At 38.0% G+C, this 20,645-nt stretch overlaps 2 protein-coding genes across 2 annotated transcripts; both read right to left on the minus strand.

The window, feature by feature from the left end:
- LOC101166101 (uncharacterized) lies at positions 1 to 4,427 on the minus strand. The gene is made up of 5 exons (XM_020714740.3): positions 4,322 to 4,427; positions 4,022 to 4,155; positions 2,725 to 2,761; positions 941 to 983; positions 1 to 846 (listed from the first exon to the last, which is right to left on the minus strand). The coding sequence occupies exons 2-5, from the start codon at positions 4,141 to 4,143 to the stop codon at positions 731 to 733; spliced, it is 318 nt and encodes a 105-aa protein (XP_020570399.2). The 5' UTR covers positions 4,144 to 4,155; positions 4,322 to 4,427; the 3' UTR covers positions 1 to 730.
- A 9,595-nt stretch (positions 4,428 to 14,022) lies between these two features.
- On the minus strand, positions 14,023 to 19,966 carry paqr8 (progestin and adipoQ receptor family member VIII). Its single transcript, NM_001201495.1, is given in 2 exon segments — positions 14,023 to 15,214; positions 19,794 to 19,966. A coding segment is annotated over 1 exon segment (1,074 nt). The 5' UTR covers positions 15,193 to 15,214; positions 19,794 to 19,966; the 3' UTR covers positions 14,023 to 14,118.
- Positions 19,967 to 20,645: the final 679 nt, after the last annotated feature.

Raw genomic sequence — 20,645 nt, forward strand, 5'->3', positions numbered from 1 at the left:
TTATGGCTTTGAACTATTGCACTTTTTTTATTGACATCTTTTTCATCGTTTGTCAGGAATTTACATGAATGTCACACTAAACAGGCAAATGCAAATCTAAAAGAAAAAGTCTTCAATAGAATAGTAAAAGAAACAAAATATGAGCATCATTTGAGTTAAAGTAAGTTTCATAACAACCTTCTCATTCTGCTTCTGTCTTCAGAGTATTATTTGCTGAGTGGCTGGATTGGAATATTCACCGTGACGACAGCAGGGTGTCTTGTACTCCTTCAAACATAGGGACAGGTCGATTGACACAGTGAGCCAATCGCCTCAGGACTTTTAACCACCACTGAACTCTTGAGTTAGGAAGACTTGGTTTCTAGGATGTCTTTGTAACCAGATAACTTACAAAAGTAAAACACATTTGCAGCCTGTCTGGATTGTGTTTTTATTGTTCCAGCTTACATATTTTTGTTGTGAGTGTGAAACCTATAAAGACATCTTTCTGTTGGGAGTCAGAGTTCAAGTGAAATGCAAGCAAAAAGCTGATGAATAATGATGAAAAGTTCAGAATTTAAATTCCAGGCCAAAGAGATCCGTGTGCAGATGAAGTAGAATGAGTGGATGGCATCCACTCCTTTTGGGATACTGTCAAGTTTAGGAAAAGGGTTTTTCCGTGCATTGGTATGTTGCTTCTTAGCTGTAGGAATGAGGTTGTTTCTGTTGGTCAAGTTCTCTTCTTGAAAGGTTAGTGTCCTGAGTTAACTGGCTGACTCTGGGTGCTGCGGGTTTTAGTTCTTTCCAGTGTGAGGGGAGGCATGGTGCTGTGGTTTCGCCAGTTGGTGTTCACAACACCGTCTGGTTCTGGAAATAAAAGCAAGTAACAATGACTTGAATACACAAAAAAAGAAAAATTTGCATTTCTTTTTAAAATGTATAAGATTCAAGATGAACCTACCATTGGATCCTCCTCTGCTTATTTCAGTGTTCCCGTTGGAGTTCTGACGGAAACCAAGAGAAATGATGTGTTTATTGTTAAAAGCATTCTCCACAAGGAGGCAATGTATAATTCATATACATAGTAGTTTTGCTTTATTAGAAAAAAAACAATCATGTTTTTTTTTGTTTTTTTTAAATGTTTTTTTGTTTTTTGTGAAGTAGAATAGCATTGCCAGGACGTTAGCAGTATTTGCTGTTTTAGGTATTGTCACTTCTAACAGAACTCCTTCAGGGTCATTCTCTGTGGAGAAAAGGTTTTTAGCTCAGTACTTAAACATTCATACTAGCAAGCTCTTTGCTTCTTTTGCACCATCAGTTATATTTGGGTACCTGTGAACTTTGTTACAAGCTACATCGTAACAAATTTGTAACATTGCTTTCAGAAATGTTGTGCCAAAATCAAATCTTGCAGATGCAAACGTCACCATTAAGTTTATTTATATATGAGCAAAATTCAGTTTTTTAGCTAGTAGTCTATAATAAATAAAGATGAAAGAGTTTTTAGTCTGTGAATGAGTCTGTATTTCATGTAAAAATAATATACATAGTTTACAAGTTTTGTTTACATGAAATGCTATATATAAATTTGTAGAAACAAGATTGTTGTTGTATACAATGTCTAATAGATATCTAGCACAAGATGCCATCTATTATCTAGATAGAGGTTGCCTGAGTGGAGGCAAGCAAATGTGAACATTGGATGAATCTTCTCAAATGTGTGTTAAATAAAAAACCAAAATGTAAACTACAACAAAACCATTTCAGCCTTTCATCAGAAAAAGGATGTCCATACACTGCACTTTGCAGGCTTCGAGGGCCAGTGTGATACGTGTTTTCCAACCAGCCCGCTATTGAAGCTCCTTATTGGCCAAACACACCTGGTCCAGGTAATCAGCAGCAAATGAAGCAGGATTTCTGGAAAACCAGCAGGATGCCAGCCCTTAAGGCCTGGAGTCTGAGAGCCCTGATTAGGGCTTTTAGCTGCTTGTTGTGAACTTTGATAATTTAGGGTTAAAAATAAATGGCAACGTTTAATCTTTAAAAACCTATTTTTTCTATACGTAATCTCAACTATGAAGCTGAGAAATTTGACCAGCAGTTGACCCATTTATAAATGAATGATGCTTTTTATAAATGCTTTGTAAATTGCTCTAGTACCTTACCTGCTCAATAAATAAAGTATTTTTCTCACCATGATCACTATTTATATTTTGAGTGATCAAAAAATGGTTTATCTGTAATAAGAAAAACTTTCTGGACCTCATGCTGTTCTGGATTTTTCTGGCCAATGTTTTAAAGAGAGCAACTATGTAAAGAGAAGTGATAAACCTCTGTATTTATGTCTGAATGACTTTAGTTGTTAAAGAGTTTTTAATGTGCTCATATTCACTCATATCCAGAAAATACATGACATTTTAAGTGTTTTGGTGGTACGTCACATCATTAAACATTTCTTTTAAACGGTGTAATCTTTTATTTCTCAGTGGACATGACATGATTTGTACCTAATGAGGCTGGCTCGTTTTACAATCGCCACCATTCTTCAAAACTGATTGCTAATAGCTCCTCTCTAATTGCTTCTAATTACCAGCTAATGAATACCGATAGGCGTTGAACTCAGTATTTACACACTGATGATGCAGGCGCATCAGTGGAGGATGATAAAATGATGGTGAGGTTTGGGGAAAGACGTGACAGCAGCCGATGAGGAAGAAAGAAAAGAATTTCAGAGGAAGTTCTTACCTTTGTTTGATTCATGCCATAGCTGCTGCTAGATTTTCTGTGGAGGCCAAAGGGAGATACAAAAGTTCATCAGAGGGTTTGATGGTTTATCATTTCTGTGTATGTCAAAAGGTGACTGTTTTTTTTTTGGCTCCCAACTTTTGCTCCTCATTTATTGTATCTGGTTCCTTTTTGAATCTTTGACCGGACTTCAAGCTTAAAAAAAAAAAAAGATAGAACTTTTAAAATGATCCTAAATCATTCTGCAGCCAGACAAACATACACGAAATTATGAAATACTGCACATTCTTATTTTGTTTTATGAATAAACTGATTAGATAAATAAATAAAGGTTGATTATGAAGATGATTTCAGACTGCTGCCTCAATATTGCCCTTTAATAAAAAGAAAATGTACCCCAACTGCTCTCTATCTGTTGAAAAACCCTCTGAAACAGTATATTTAAAAACATTACATTCTATGCCTTCATGACCCCAGGAGCAGATTTCAGAAGATAAAGTTTAGAGTTCATGTGGTCAGGGGCAGAGAGATGCAGGGGGGCTGTTTTTCCCCTCCACTTGCCCCCCAACCTTTGAGTCAATATTAGTATTATTATTGACAAAGATTAGGAAATTATCAATACAGGCTTCTTCAAGCATTTCAAAAATAACAAAAGTAGTATTTTTAATTGAAATCTCGAGCCCCGAAAATGATTTGCTACACCCCTGTACAGTATGTGCCGGCCCATCTGGGTTTTAGGAATTTCTACCCATTCACATTTTGTTGTTGCTACTCCTTTGGATGAGTAATAGCAGTTAAAATGAATTCAGTTTTAATATTAATAACAGTAACAATAATAAAACAGTTTGAAATACATATTTTGCTCCTTTTATTTGTGTGTTTCTGTAAGAATGTGCATGGCAATGAGAAAACCCCAGTCCCAACAGATCATGGCAACCCAAGCGCAGAAAGCTGCCCTCATGCCAATCAAGTTGCAAACTCAGTCGAACACCCTTAATTTTAAAATGGCATTAACTGCTCTGCAGACAGGGAACACCCTTCATCCGAAACCACCCATCAGGTCTGACAAGTATTTAGGTTGGGCCTTTACTAAGGGATGAATGGTAATCAAAGCCTTCTTGGACCTGAAAAGTGAATGACTGAGTCGCTCCAAGCTGAGAGAGGGCATGGTTCATGCAGGTGAAGACAGGTGGCACAAATTTCAATTCTTTGCATTTTTCTGGCGCGACGAGCAACATTTCTAACATTTACTGAAGTCAATCTTTAATTGCATTTTTAAAAACTTTTAAAATCTTACTTTTGACAATTGGTGCACAAGGTAATAAGAAGGATGCTGAGGAGCATGAAGGCGACTGCAGAGAGAATGAACATTAGAGGTCCAAACCAGCTCAGAGTGCTGACCATCCCAATTGGAGCCATCGTCCTTTTCCTCTGAAAAACATGAAATAATTAACCTTTTATCCAAAAAAGTCTACCTCCAGAAACCCTAGGGGTTTGGCATTACTACGACAAAAGAATGTGCCTGTCCCTTTAAAACTAGCATTTTAAAGATTTAATACTCTGGAAACAGCAAAACAGAAAAAGGTTCATAACTTACACAGAACGAGCTTTAATCCTGCGACAATGGAACTCCAGCTGGTGTCAGTCATTCGGCTGCTGTTGCTTTATATGCTGCTCGGCGTTCAGGTGAACCAGGGAGGGGCTTCTCACTGGCATTTGCTATAGAAGGAGCCGCTGACAGGAAGCTATAGGTTTCCTGTTCTTACTCTCATGACTTTTTAGTAAAGCAAATCTGTGTCAAAGAACCAGTACTCCACTACATTCATCTTATACATATTTTGTTTTAAGCATTCATCTGTTTTTATGAAAGAGGCTACAAGGAAGATTTTTTTTTTCTTAAAAAATAGACGTTTTTGTTGTTTTCTAATTTAATAGATATAATAACATAAAACTGTCCCTAAATTTGAACTCTGTACTTTTTGGGTTTTTTTCCCATCATGCACTTACTTTTTTTTTACTCATTTAAGTAATTATTTGGAAGAGTAATTTTCACTTCAAATAAAGGACTTTTTTTGAAGGCAATGCAGCTCTTATCAAAGCACAGCTTGTGTGTCCTTAACTAGTTACTTTATGTCTGTTAAAATCAAACTCATCACCTAAACCAGCTAAATGTCGCCCCCTAGCAACACGTTCCTGCAGAAAACTATCAGTAAAACTATTTCAGATTTAAATCAAATGCATGTTAACTTAAAACATGCATTTTCTGGCAGAAGTTGATCTTAATTTTTGTGCTGCGAAAATATTCCGTTGTAGTTTTTTTTATTTATAATTGTACAAAAATGATATATTTATTATGAAGAAAAAAATGAAAGTGCAGTTACTGAGTCTTAGCTTCTAAATCTGATATTTGTTTTTTTGGAAAAATGCAGAAACTGGTTCAATGTAATCTACTTTGCTTTAGGGTGCAGCTCTAACCCTGTGTTATTTCATTAAAAGTGTTCTCAATGTAGTATAAAGCAGCATAAAGAGTTATCTGTTGACCCCAGATCTTCACGTGTGGATGTGAGTTGCTGTGAGGGTTTTGTGACAGAAGTGGAGATTATGGGAGTTCCCCCCCCCCCCCCCCCTCCCCTACATTTCCAGTGGAACAGGTTTTAGGGCGTAGGAACTGACTATAACATTTTCATGGATCTTGCAGTGCAACATATTTTAAATGCAATTCCAGAGTTTGTTTTGAAGTGAAAGGTTTAAAGATAACCAGATAGACTTTTGTTGTATTTGGGAGTTTTTGTGTTCAAATGCTATTTTGTGTGTTTTATTTTGCACAAGATGTTTGTATAAAGTTTAACCTTCATGCATTTAAATTATTCTTAAAATGTATGTTTTACATTTCTGTTTATGTTCATCATTTTCGTCTGATTCTCAAAGATCTTAGAGGATACTAATGTGACATTCACAAAATGTTGGGTCAGATGAGCAAAAATCATTTAAAAAATATGTGAGGTAAACAGTACAATATTAAACAAAAATGTTTCCTTTTTTCAGTTTTTCTCTGGTGATCTTAAAATTTTAAACAGAAATGACCTGAAATAAACCAAATTGTGACTACGGCAATCTTTTTTTTTGCCTTTCAGGTCTTTATCTCTATAATCGGTGACTAAAACCCTAAATTCATCTATGAATTTATCCTGTATATATCCTACTTCTATATCTTTATTTTATTTATCTAACCTTTAGCATTTGGAGCAGACAGCAGAGCATTTCATTGTACAGGGAAACCCGTTTCCTAGCTGTGCACTATGGCAGAGATGAAACGCCATGCTAAAGACACACCTTCATTGAAAACAGCAGGTCCCCGATGCTCACTTAACAACCCCATACTATCGTAATCATCTGCTGAAACCCCACTTTCCTTGCAGCAGTTAGCCTGCTCCCCCTGCAAAGAGTTTGTTCAAGGCACAAAGCAGAATCAATATCCATGCAGCGTTAGCGGGGGAACACGGAAAACAAATATGACCGATTTAAAACATTTGTTCCAATGCTCTGAGCACAATTGGTGTGCACACAAATTCTATCAACAAGTCATTTCTGTTGGATCACCCCTGTGGAGGAAAAATGGATTTCACGGCTTGGGCGCACAAATCCACATGCTGCCGTAAACTTAATTAAGTTCCTGCTTCGTTTCTCGATTAAAACTGTCCTTAAGAAAGTAGAGTAATAAAAAATAATGCCATCATTGTTTTGCAAAGATTTAAATGAGCCTGACACTTGTCTTTCCACTGAAACTATAAAGTATCGTACATAAAGATTTTTCTTTCAAATAAAATCCTCATTTTCTGAGAAATATTCCTCCCAACTCAGCTGGATGGTTTGCTACACAGTATCTAAAACAAATTTCATGAACCAGTCAGTGATTTTCCATTGAAAACGTCTTTTTCAACATAGACTTTTGTAGAAATGCAGAGTCTGAGTAAACCACAGTTACAGGGTTGAAAGACACGCAGAAAACACTAACTCTCTGCATTCAGTCTCCCTACGTGAACTCAACTTTTAACCCTTGTACTATCCTAGGCACTTTAACATTGGGAGTTGGGTCATCTAGACCCACAAGACAGAGCGCTGAACCTTTTTTTCTTCAATAATTTTTGATCTTCACTGGTGTCCATGGATTCCATGAAATCTTTCCACCTTTATTCACCTTTGTCATAGTAGGGAGAACACGGCAATGTAAGGGTGGGGTCTTAGGATAGCACAAGGTTTAAAATGTGTCTGTGGATTGCAAAAAAAAAATGTAAAAGAACAAGTTTAGGTCACAGCTGTTTTATTTCACTCATTTATTCAAAAACAGTGTTGTTACATTCCAGATTGTAAAAGGTCAGCCTGTAATTGTCAAACAAGAACTACCCATGCACATTTAGAGTTGCATGAGTTATACAACAGTTTTCATTTGGTTATTATTTTTCAAACTAAATTAGCAAAGATTACATTTGATTATATGAGTTTTAAAAACCATGAAAGGAGGTTATTGATTGTTTACGTTGAAAACTTATTAGTATAGTCCTTAGCTTTTTAAAAATAATTGTAGGTTTGGATCTACTGAACACCTGATATTCAGGTTTGTAGACCTCTGGGTGGGGCAGGGCTGCTATCGGCTACAGCGGACAGGTAATACTTTGCAGTTCATCAGTTTGTAGTATTTGAATTTGAATTGAAGTAAAAAAATATAATAATATGTATAAATAATCTTTCTTTCAATTTAATCATTTAAAATAATAAACCTTTAGATATTGATACTGAAAAGTAAAACATGCAGGAACCACTCAAATAGATTTAAGATACTGTTTTTTTTGCATTATAAGGCGCTCTTAAAAGAATTCATTTTTTTATAAAAAAAAACAGTGCGCCTTACAATTTAGAGCACCTTAGATGGATTAATTCTGGTTTCAATTCAATTTTCAATTCAATTTTATTTGTATAGCCCAAAATCACAACAACAGTCGTCTCGATGGGCTTCGAAGTAAAACATGAAATCAAAAGGATCACGAATACAAAGAGTTCAATAGAAAAATACTAAAATGAACTAACAAACAGACTAAGCTATACTGGCATCCCTGCCCTTAGACCCCCCTTCGCGGTAAGGAAAAACTCCCAAAAAAACCGGATTCCGGAAAAAACGAAGAAACCTCAGGGGTGCCCACATGAAGGAGGGATCCTCCCCCAGGACGGACAGGCGATTTACCAGAAATCTTAGAGAAGAATTAACTTATCTAAATCTACAACTACATATATAAAAGTCCAGCAGACGAGCTTCATCCAGCTGTGGTTATCGGGACAGTCAAAGGCGCGAGTCGAGCCGGAGACAGGAACCACAGCCAGGTGTAGGAGCAGGAGCAGAGACGAGGTACTCGGTCAGGTACAGAGCAGAGACGAGCCAGAGATGAGCCAGAGGCAGGATCCACAGCCAGGTGTAGGAGCAGGAGCAAAGGCGAGGTAAACGGTCAGGAACTGGAGCACGGATGAGCCAACTGGAGTCTGGAAGCACTCCCACTCCCCAGGAGGGGAGAGGAAAAGAGGGACAATACATGAATCGCACTGCACCAAACAGAGGCATGGAGAACTAAATGATAAATTATGATCAAGAATAGAGGAGAGGAAGGGTAGAAGTAAAAAAGGAAAGAGGACAGAACCCCAGTGTACCATAGTTACCCCAGCTTCAACTTCTAGCAGCCTTTTAAAAGAAATAGTTATTATTAAGTTTAATTTAAACAAACTAACAATAAGTTAAATAATCTCTGAATACTAACTAGTCTGACAATAAGCCTGTCCAAAGAGGAATGTTTTCAGTCTAGCTTTGAATGTAGAAACTGAGTCGGCCTCTCTTACATGAGCTGGGAGTTTATTCCATAAGACAGGGGCTTGGTGGCTAAACGCTCTACCTCCAACCGTACTTTTACTAATTCTAGGAACCACAAGCAGTCCTGCATTTTGCGAGCGAAGTGTTCTGATTGGTTGGTAAGGGACTATGAGGTCCTTAATATAGGACGGGGCCATTCCATGTAAGGCCTTATAGGTTAACAGGAGGATCTTGAACTTAATTCTAGAATCAACTGGGAGCCAATGGAGCGAAACTAACACAGGAGTGATGTGATCTCTTCTGCTGGTTCCAGCTAACAATCTAGCAGCTGCGTTCTGAACAAGCTGGAGACTTCTTAAGGAACTCTTAGGACACGCTGCTAACAAGGAGTTACAGTAATCCAGCCTCGACGTAACAAACGCATGGATGAGTTTTTCAGCATCACTCTTAGAAAGTATATTTCTGATCTTAGCAATATTCCGCAGGTGAAAAAAGGCAGTTCTACACGCCTGAGATATGTGAGCCTTAAATGATAAATCCTGGTCAAGTAAAACCCCAAGGTTTCTAACTGTGGAATTGGGGGCTATACTTATACCATCCAGGGAGACTATCTGAGCAGACAGAGCATCTCTGAGGTTTTTAGGACCAAGTATAATGACCTCAGTTTTTTCTGGGTTCAAGAGGAGGTAATTAATTGTCATCCAGGTCTTGATGTCACTGATGCAGGCGTTCAGTTTCTCTATCTGGTCATTCTGGTCAGGCTTCATGGATAAATACAACTGCGTATCGTCGGCATAACAATGAAAATTAATGCTGTGTTTCCTGATTATGTTTCCTAGGGGTAACATATAAAGCGTAAACAGGATCGGTCCCAAGACTGAGCCCTGTGGGACTCCATAGTTGACTCGAGTGCACTGAGAGGAATGGCCATTTACATTAACGAACTGATACCTATCAGACAGATAGGATTTAAACCACTGGAGAGCAGATCCTCTGATCCCTATGTCCTGCTCTAATCTATGGAGTAAAATACCGTGGTCGATAGTGTCAAAGGCAGCACTGAGGTCCAACAGGACCAGAATAGAAAGTAGTCCCTTTTCTGAGGCCAATAACAAGTCATTAGAGACTCTAACTAGTGCAGTTTCCGTACTGTGGTGAGGTCTAAACCCCGACTGAAAGTCTTCAAAGTGGCTGTTGTCCTGTAGGTGGCAGTAAAGCTGCTTAACTACAACTCTTTCTAGGATTTTAGAAATAAAGGGCAGGTTTGATATCGGTCTATAGTTGGCCAAGATGCTAGGATCCAAACTGGGCTTTTTCAGAAGAGGTTTAACAACTGCATATTTAAAAGACTGTGGCACGTAACCCGTTTCCAGAGAGGCATTTATCATTGTTAATATGGGATCATTAATTAGGGGAAAAGTTTCTTTAAAAAGTCTAGTGGGAATTGGGTCTAACAGACACGTTGAGGATTTGGAGGACGTAATAATTGATGTTATTTCCGCTTGATCCACAGCAGTGAAGCAGTCCAATGTTACAGAGGTTTCTATGGATGCCTCCATTTCTACCGCTTCAGCCTGTTCTGGGCTGATAGTAGGAATAACTTGATTTAACTTATGTCTAATATTTGAGATTTTACTATCGAAAAATGTAAGAAAATCATCAGAGCTGAGAGAAACAGGAGCATGTGGTTCTACTGAGCTCTGACTGCGAGTTAATTTAGCTATAGTGCTAAAAAGAAATCTTGGATTGTTTCCATTCTCTGATATTAAGGTTGAATAGTACTGGCTTCTAGCTCTACGCAGAGCTTTTTTATAATTTAATAGGCTATGTTTCCAGATATCCAGAGACTGCTCTGAACCGGAGCGGCGCCATTCTCTTTCCAACTTACGGGTTTCTCGTTTAAGAGAACGAGTTTCAGCGTTAAACCACGGTGCTACTCGGTTTTGTCTGACGAACTTAGGTTTCAAGGGGGCAACAACATCGAGTGTACTCCTGAGGGCTTGTAAGGCATCATTAACAAAGTGGTCATTTATACTAGGACTGATACTATGGGAGCTGGTCTCAGAGTATTTTCTCAGAATATCACTAAGTACTGGCTGAACTGTGTGTTTAAACTCAGACACAGAACGGTCAGTTAAGGTTCTTCTAAGCTGTTTCTTATTCACTGGGGCAGAAGGATGTTCCAGTGTAAGCTGGAAGGTAATCATAAAGTGATCAGAAATGATGGGGTTAAGAGGAAGGACACTCAGCTGGCTGATCTCTATCCCATGGGTTAGAACAAGGTCCAGGGTGTGCTTATGACAGTGAGTGGGTTCATTCACACTTTGGGTGAAACCAACATCATCTAATAAAGCTGCAAAAGCCTTTCCTAGGCAGTCACTGGGGTCATCAACATGAATATTAAAATCCCCTAATATTATAATTTGATCAGAATCTAAGACAATAGTCGATAGGAAGTCGGAAAACTCAGTTAAAAATTCTGAATATGGGCCGGGGGGGCGATAAATAATTATGAGTAAAACAGGTTTTCGAGTTTTCCTGTTTGGGTGACTTAAAGACAATATGATGCTTTCAAATGAATTATAAGCATTTTTAACTTTAGGGCTGAGAAGTAAGCTAGACTGTGATATTACTGCCAAACCCCCTCCTTTACCTGAAATCCTGGATTTCTGATAGTTAGCATAAGTGGGGGGGGGTTGCTTCATTCAATCTAACATAGTCATCCTGATGGAGCCAAGTTTCTGTTAAGGCTAAAAGACTAAGATTGTTATCAGTAATTAACTCGTTGACTAAGAGGGACTTGGAGGAAATGGATCGAATGTTTAATAAACCGCATTTAATTACATCATAATTCTGCTTGTGAGAACTGCTGTCTGTCACTTTAAGGTTTCTATGACGCGCTCCTTTCATTTGTCTTTCAGCACATAAACTAAAGCTAGGACCTACTTGACTTTCCCTGCATGGGTTTTGCACCGGCACTAACCCTAAGGGAGGCTCAGAAGAGCGTTTTACACTGCTGCTCTGCGCCCGGGTCTCGTCTCTGGATTGTCAGGTTAACAGACTAAGGCTAGCAGAAATGTTTCTAGAAAGAAGAGCGGCACCGTCCCGAGTGGGATGGACGCCGTCTCTCCGCATGAGACCGGGCTTCCCCCAAAACGCGCTCCAGTTATCCACAAAACCAACGCCGTTTTCTGGGCACCATCTAGAAAGCCAGCGGTTAAATGATGAAAAGCGGCTGTACATTTCATCATTGACTAAGTTCGGCAGGGGACCAGAGAAAATTACAGTGTCGGACATCGTCTTAGCCAGTTTACACACCGAAGTTACGTTTAACTTAACCACCTCTGACTGTCTCCGTCGGGCATCATTACCGCCTGCGTGAATCACGACTCGACGGAACCTGGACTTACTCTGAGCTAACATCCTAAGGTTCCCCTCGATGTCACCAACTCTGGCCCCCGGATAACACCTGACAGTAGCCGCTGGGAGCTCCACGTTTCTAACTTCAGAAGAGCCTATAACCAGAGTTGAGTGTTCAGCGGGTGTGTCGCTGAGGGGGGAGAACCTATTACTAACGTGGAGTCTCGGGTGCTCTAAGTTTTTGCGTTTAGCACTATGTTTCCTCCCAACCGGTACAAACCCCTGACTGTCTCCCGGCTGTTGGGAGGGCGCTGGGGTGCTAACTAAGTTAGCCCTGGTAGCGCGGCCCGCGCTACGAGTAACGACCTGGCTAGCCGGCTTAGCTTCCACTGTGCGGAGCCGCGCTTCTAACTGCTCCAGCCTGGCCTCCAAGTCTAACACAAGACTACACTTAACACACCTACCCCTATCTTCACTAAAGGAGGCAGGATCATCACTAAACATATGGCACATGGGGCAGGAGAGAGGAGGAGAGGCGGAAGGAGTGGTGGTGGCCATACTAGGTTCTAAGCTAAGGCTAGCGGTGTTTAAGTAAAGAGAAGTGGTTTATTTAGCAAAATGAGAAAAGTGAACAGCAAGCGGTTTAACAGTGGTGAATTCGCTAATAAAAGGTACTAGATGTGAATATTAACCCAGATAACCCTTAGAGTAAGCAATAGTAGTAAGGCTAATGCCAAACAAGAGGACAGCAGTCACACAGCTAGCACTGGGAATAGCTCACCCGGAAATGACGTCACAGTGTTTACTAATGCCAAAGCAATTTTGAAAGGGTACACGGCTCTCCGATAAAAGGGCAATTTGTGTTTTTTAAACATGTTTCAAGCAAGGTTGGGTGTTCTTGTAGATACGTTAATATGGCTAATATGGCGGATTGTGTTTTTTTCTATGATGTGTTACTACTGGGAGTTAGCGTAGTCACAGTAACATTTGCTTTAGTGCTTCAGTCTATTTTTAATTACGTGTTGCTAACAAGCTTGGAAGTTATAGGTGTTGTGAATATGCTACTTGCCATACATGTATCAGCGTCAAACTGTGTTTTTTTACTGTGTTACTAACCAGGTTGGGAGTTAGCGTAGGCTCAGTAATGTTTGTTTTAGCTGTAACAGTCTGTTTTTTTCACCTTTTAAACAAGGTTGGGAGTTACAAGTACTGTGAAAATGCTAACGTGTAGCGTGTTACAAACAAGTTCTAGAGTTACTGTGAACGCTGTTAAAAAAGTCTGACTGATGGACTTATTCTGACCATTTGTCTCGCTGAATGTGCTTTATAATGCCTTACATATGACATAAGTTTGAAAATATACCATTCATTGATGGTGCATATTGGTACGGACAATATGGTAAGTGGAGGTAATGTCAAGTTTTTACTTGTATTTGTATGTAGCAACAAGTTCTAATAACCCTTTTGGTCGAAACCCATGTCTGAAGGACATAGTGATTCTTGGAACAGACTCCAAAAAACTACTTGGCCGCTCTGCTTGTTTTCCATCTTGTTTGCCTTCTCCCTGATGATTACTTGAATGACATAATCCCAGGTTATTATATTCAGCGACAGGAAAAGCAGGGACAACTGGAAAACAATCAGGGTGGTAGACCTTTAGGACCAGGATTGGGCAGTCATGTCTAATGGTAAAACAACAGGCACTTTCTCCTGAAACTGTTCCTATAGAAATAACTCTCAAATTCTAAGAAACAAAAGGTGTGTCCACCATCATACCAGCTCTCCTTCAAGAGAACTGGTATGACCACAGAAAGGAAATAACGTCTCAGTGATGGACATAAAATGTAAAGAAGATCTATGAATGCTTTGGGTTACAGGGAAGTATTTTCAACTTTCTTACTTTTTCTTTGCGTATTTGTTTACATCACATCCTAATTTTTAAACAGTAGTAGGTTCTTGAATCAAATAAATAAAAAGTCTAAATTACTTTTTATTTTATTTATGATCAACCAACTATTTTCTTCCTTGATTCAGGACTTTAAGAAACTATTACTGGAAATGAAAGCATACTACAAATAGTTTTACTTAGTTTTATTATTTAAATGTTTAAAGTAATCACAACATTTGCATAATAATAAACAATTAAATCATAAAAGAGTGTTTTTTTCTCAGTAAACTTCCTACAGGTTTTTATCATTTTGCTCTTGCAGCTTCTTGTCTGTGTACCTCATGGTGAGAAGTGCTGTCAGGAAGCAACACATAAGCAGAACAGGGAAGGTTGCACACCCCCACCACAGCTGCCGCTCCCCAAAAACCTCCACCACCGTCTCCCGCCGTCTGGCGTAGTCCCGGAAAAGAGCTTCCAGCTGTAACAAGGTGCACATGGACAGAAACACGTGGAAGGCCTGGTGACCCTGGCCCACAAAGTCACAGCGGCCTGGAAAGAAGCGCTCGGGGACTGGACAGGAAAAGAAGAAGGCGGCCAACAGGAAAGAGGCAATCTGTAGGGCGTGAAAGGTCAGGGAAGACTCATGAGTCCATGAGACGGTGAGCAGGCGGTGGGCCACGGGGCTGATATCCAACACGTAGGCCATGCTGGTGGGGATCAGCTGGCAGATTTTACGCTGCACCGGATACGGCCGCCTGTACTTGTACTTAGCAAAGCAGCAGCCGGCACAGGAGAGCCACGCAAGTAGGGCAGCTCCAGGAAGAAAGAGCCATCCAACTATTTCCCTCCATGTCGGCTCTGATGTGTAGAAATAATGACCAAGTGAACAACCGTACTGGTACACAGCTACACCTACATAGTCCATAAAGAAGAAGAAGTAGTGTGCGCGCTCTGAGTGAGATTGCAGGAGGTGTGCTGCCACACTGAGGCAGAGGTATGTAAGTGCAGACACCATAAAGAGGCTAAGAGGTAGAGAAGCTGCATCCATGGTGTACCCCAGGGCACCTACATTGGCCCACCAGGAAATCAAGAGAACAGGGACTGTGAGCAAGTGAGTCCATACATTCAGAGATTCGTTATGTTGCTGAAAGAGGCTGAAGAGGTAGCAGCGCCAGTCTTGCTGAACGGGACGGTAGCCAGACAAGATGTAGGGCTCTTGGAAAAGGGTGGGGACCTCGGAGGCGGTGACAGTAGCGCCAAGTGACAGACGAGAGCCAAGGACGAGGTCTGAGATGTGAGGAAGGCGGCTTAGGGGCTTGACACTCAGCGTCAAGGTTCTGAACCGCTGTAGAATGTCAGTCAGCATCCCTTCTGCTGCACCTAACACACTGTTGAAGACAAAAAACGTATATTATTTAATAAAGACGCACTCTGGTGAAAATCTAGAAACTACTTTATCTCACATTTCTCTTAATCATGACATATTTCATTGATTCTTAGGTCTCAGTTTACTCAGAAAAGACAAATTATCAGTTCATTTTGTCGTATTTGTTTCTGATGAAAATTGTGTTTATTGGTATTTTCTAACATTTTCTTTTGGGATTTTTGATGATGGAGGAGATATGTGAAGGAAATAATGCCTAAAATTGCATTTCTGAGCATTCTTTATTCAAATCATTGTAAATAAGGAGCAGACAAAAAATACAGGTTTAAAAAGAACTCATTTGTAACACTCATTGCAGATCAAGTTATCAAGTAACAAAATCAGGTGCTTATTGATTATCCTCAGAAAGAATTCTTACATCTTTTCAGTAAACATCAATGATTCAAACTTTAAGTAACCATGTGTAATATTTATTGATTATTACTAGAACACATTATCACATTAAACCAGTAATTATTGTTGTTACACATTGAAGATCAAGTTAAGATTATCTATAGCGTAGTAGATTGTAATTAAAACATTTCAGTAATCATTGTTGCACATTATTCAATGTAATACTTATTGGTTGTAATTAAAAGAGCTTTGATTATTTCACCACAATCAAGTTTACACATACATTTGAAATTATTCAAACACCTGTTGATCCTTAAATCCTCTTATCTTTATATTGTGAAATCAGAGTCTCTTTATGCATTTTATTGAATATTTCAACATTGGCTGAGCTCATTACTTAACCCGTTCCAAAATTTAGTGCCACACATGGAAACACAAAAACTTTTCTTTGTGGTTCTTATCCCCTCAGTTTTTAGCCGTCTTCATTTTCTAAGAAATCTTTTCGGATGTTGAATGGTAACAATTTCCCACCGGCTCTGTATAAAATTTGTGCGGTGTAAAAAACAATAAGGTCAAACAGTTTTAAGAGTCTGGCTTGATAAAAAAAAAATGTTTGTATGATCAAGATAGCCGGCATTATGCACTATTCTGACTGCTCGTTTTTGAAGTAAAAAGAGAGAGGATGTAGTGAACTCTTATAATTATTTCCCCAAATTTCTATGCAGTAGGTGAAATATGGTAAGGAGCAGTACAATAAAAATCTTGAAATACTTTTTGAGACTTCAGTTTGTATGTGTCTGATGTGTGGCTTCCAACTTAGTTTCCATCGATAACAACCTCTAAGAATTTGATTTCTGAAACACTTTCAATTGATACATTATTTATTTTAATTGAGTGCTCTGTATTGGCATTATCAATGTGGCGTTACCAAAAACATCACTTTGGTTTTATCTAGGTTCAAAGATAATTTGTTGTAATCCATCCATGATTTTATTTTGTTTAACCGTGTGTTCACCACATTATTAAGTTCCCTATAATTGTCAGTAGAATATAATACATTTGTGTCATCAGCAAATAATTTTAGTTTTAAAATTTTTTGAAACATTGAATATCATTTGTGTAAATATTGAATAGCAACGGGACAGAATGTATCCTTGTGGGACACCACAACTTATGTCTTTGGCTTTTGATGTAAATTCATCAATCTTGACAAATTGTTTTCTTCCTGTTAGATAGCTTGGTAACACTTTATATTAAGATTCTTTAACAAGCTTTGTTAACACATTAACAAGCATTATAAATTAATTTATAGGGTGTTAGTAAGACATTTATTAGTACAATAAGTCTAATAAGGTTTATTAAATTACTTAGTTAACACATTTACAAGCATTATTATTAGGATTTTTCAAGATGCTAATGATGCATTTACTGATATTATAGGTGCCTAACAAATGTGTCAGTGTTAATAAGCTTAATAAGATTTATTAATAACCTTTGTTAACAAATTAAGAATTATTATTATTGTTTAGGGTTCTAGTAAGATATTTATTAGCATTACAGACGCCTGACACAAGCCTAAGTGTTCATAAGCTTAATAAGTTTTATTAACTAACTTAACAAATTATTTGGCTTTATTAATGTGTCAGATGCTAGGAAGATATGTATTAGCATTATAGATGTCTTGCAAATACCTGAAAGTGTTAATAAGATTTATTAACATCTACAGTCAGACCATTGTCTTCTAAATCCATATTACTAAACTGCTTATAAGCTTTACAAATGTATTAATTAACTTTGTTAATAGTTTATTAATTGTTTTGCAGCACCCCATCTAAAGTGTGGACGTTTTTTACCACAAACAACCACAAAGCATAAAGATTGTAAAAAGAACTTTATGACATTAAAACAGACTAAACATACACAAATTGTTCTGTAAAAGATATATAATAATTTAATTCAGACAAAAAAAAAACAAAAAAAAAAAACATATATACTGGTGTTGGATGACTAGCATCATAGCTAATAAGGATAAACTATTAGCATCTATCCTGAGTGAAACATTCATTGCAAATACCATCACCAGGAGACAATTCTCTGCATTCAATGCCAACAGCATTCAACCACTGTTGCCTTGCTTCAAAGTCCACAAGAAAGTTACACAAGCCAGTCATTTTTGAAGAACGAAGACAATAAACCTACAGGAGCCAGGCTAAAGCTAACACGCTAACCTGCCCATCTTTGATTTTGAATCAAAGATGGGCAGGTTAACCAATGTCACCATTGGCTAATGAATCTGTCAATCAAACTCATCAGCAAAACAGGCGTGCTCACTTTCAGCCAATTGAATGGCCTCTTAGACTTTGCTTTCACACAGGTGACGAAAAAAGCCCCGCCCATCTTTGATTCTGCACCGGTCGGTCGTTAGCGTGTTAGCTTTAGCCTGGCTCCTGTAGGTTTATTGTCTTCGTTCTTCAAAAATGACTGGCTTGTGTAACTTTCTTGTGGACTTTGAAGCAAGGCAAATGTGGTTGAATGCTGTTGGCATTGAATGCAGAGAACTGTCTCCTGGTGATGGGATTTGCAATGAATGTTTCACTCAGGATAGATGCTAATAGTTTATCCTCTATGATGCTAGTCATCCAACAACAGTATATATGTTTTAAAAAAAAATTTATTTGTCTGAATTAAATTTTTATATATCTTTTACAGAACAATTTGTGTATGTTTAGTCTGTTTTAATTTCATAAAGTTCTTTTTACAATCTTTATGCTTTGTGGTTGTTTGTATTAAAAAACGTCCACACTTTAGATGGGGTGCTGCAAAACAATTAATAAACTATTAACAAAGTTAATTAATACATTTGTAAAGCTTATAAGCAGTTTAGTAATATGGATTTAGAAGAAAATGGTCTGACTTTAGATGTTAATAAATCTTATTAACACTTTCAGGTATTTGCAAGACATCTATAATGCTAATAAATATCTTACTAGCATCTGACACATTAATAAAGCCTATTAATTTGTTAAGTTAGTTAATAAAACTTATTAAGCTTATGAACACTTAGGCTTGTGTCAGGCATCTATAATGCTAATAAATATCTTACTAGAACCCTAAACAATAATAATACTTCTTAATTTGTTAACAAAGGTTGTTAATAAATCTTATTAAGCTTATTAACACTGACACATTTGTTAGGCACCTATAATATCAGTAAATGCATCACTAGCATTTTGAAAACATCCTAATAATAATGCTTGTAAATGTGTTAACTAAGTAATTTAATAAACCTTATTAGACTTATTGTACTAATAAATGTCTTACTAACACCCTATAAATTAATTTATAATGCTTGTTAATGTGTTAACAAAGCTTGTTAAGGAATCTTAATATAAAGTGTTATCGATAGCTTTTGACCCAAGTTAGCGCTAGTCCTCTTATCTCATGCACTTTCAGTTCGTCAAGTAGGATGACATGATTGAGAGTGTCAAATGCTTTTCAAAGTCAATAATCATAAAAGACCACTAGGAATGCTTTGCAACTAGATCAAAAGATGATCAGAGTGGGACTTTGAAAAATCTGACATCAGAGACATGCAGCAGAAATACATGCACAGATAAAAGGATTGTTTAAAAATCCTAAACGTTTTTTGTGGCTTTTCATTAATTTGTTCAACAGGGTCCATAGTACAACTCTGAACTATTAAGCCTTAACTATAAGCACAATGCATTTAAAGACTGAAAAAGAGCAAAATGCCAGTGCAAGGGGAGACAATGTGTTCTAATTGAAGTCAGCAATGAAGCAAACGACCAAACCTGTAAACAGGCCCTCTATGACACTTACACAGAGGAATGTCAGCTATAGTTGTCACAAAGTAGCTGTGATGCAATCTTCCCAAAAGGTATCTGCATCTACTCAAAGGGTGCAGCCTGACCTCACCCATCAGAGGTTTTTATGAGAAAAGCACCATTCATATCCCTTCTTCTACCACCACCAACTGCTCAAACCTGGGACTTGGTGAGAAAAATGCCGTTCAACAGGTATACAAATTTGCATTCAGTCTGTTGGATTATCATGATTCAATTTTGTACGTCACTAAACTCATACTTAAAAAAAATCTTTATACTACAAAGACTATTTCAGAGAGATAAAGCATGGCAATGTTATTTAAAAGGGAGAAATATTCATCTCACCTGCGCAGGTAGACCAGACAACAGCTTTAACTCCACCCGCTTGGTTTTAACCTCAGACCGACTCTCTTCCAACAAAAGGCGAGCAGACGGGAGTATTCAAACACTAACAAGACATGATCCAGGCTCTGAACCGGCAAAAGCAAAACAAACTGGAGAACTGGGGAAGGCGGAGTCAAACTCACATGACACGCCCACCAGATGTAAAAAGTCACATTTTTATGAATCAACACGTCTACATTCACATTTTCAGGGCAGCAGAATTCTCTCATAAATATACCACATGTACGTTTTTTAATTAGACGTTGTTTCAATAACTGTATATTACAGTTTTTCTCAGTCGCTTCAGTACAATTCTCAGATCAGAATGAAATTCCCAAAACTATTTGTTCAATATTCACATCATGATGTCACTTATGCACATCATATAAGCAGTTTCTCACTTCTTTGAACAAGTTGCAGTTGCTTTGGTACATCCATGCAAATGATTATGTACAATTCTCTGCTCTTTGCTACATTATCAGTTGTTTATGTCATGTTGATCAAAAATGTATTATATAGTTCACCTTGCAACAGTCTTACTCCTCAAAACACCTAGTCATTAGTTCATCGTAAGTCGTCAACTGCAAAATGGTTGACCAAGTTGTCATAATGTGACAAACATATTTCACTGCATTGCAAGAGAGGCTATTCGCTGTGATGTGGATGAGAATTCGTGGCCTAAAATACAGGAACGACAAGAGGTGTAGGAAGACCACACCAATTCCTACTGCACTGCCTGTACTGTTGTACAGAATATTGTCCTTTCTTTTATTTTCCGTTTGTGTTACTGTTTGCGGTGTTTTTTTTTTTATG

Source organism: Oryzias latipes, chromosome 24 (assembly GCF_053564925.1).
Source record: "Oryzias latipes strain Hd-rR chromosome 24, Olatipes_Hd-rR_3.1".
NCBI classification, from domain to species: Eukaryota; Metazoa; Chordata; class Actinopteri; order Beloniformes; family Adrianichthyidae; genus Oryzias; species Oryzias latipes.

Bases quoted from the DNA above. Each gene is read 5' to 3' on its own strand.
- LOC101166101 (XM_020714740.3), bottom strand. From the start codon at position 4,143: ATGGCTCCAATTGGGATGGTCAGCACTCTGAGCTGGTTTGGACCTCTA. The intron at 2,762-4,021 runs GTAAGATTTTAA...TGGCCTCCACAG, and splicing joins TTGTGCACCAATTGTCAAAA to AAAATCTAGCAGCAGCTATG. The intron at 984-2,724 runs GTAAGAACTTCC...GGTTTCCGTCAG, and splicing joins ATGGCATGAATCAAACAAAG to AACTCCAACGGGAACACTGA.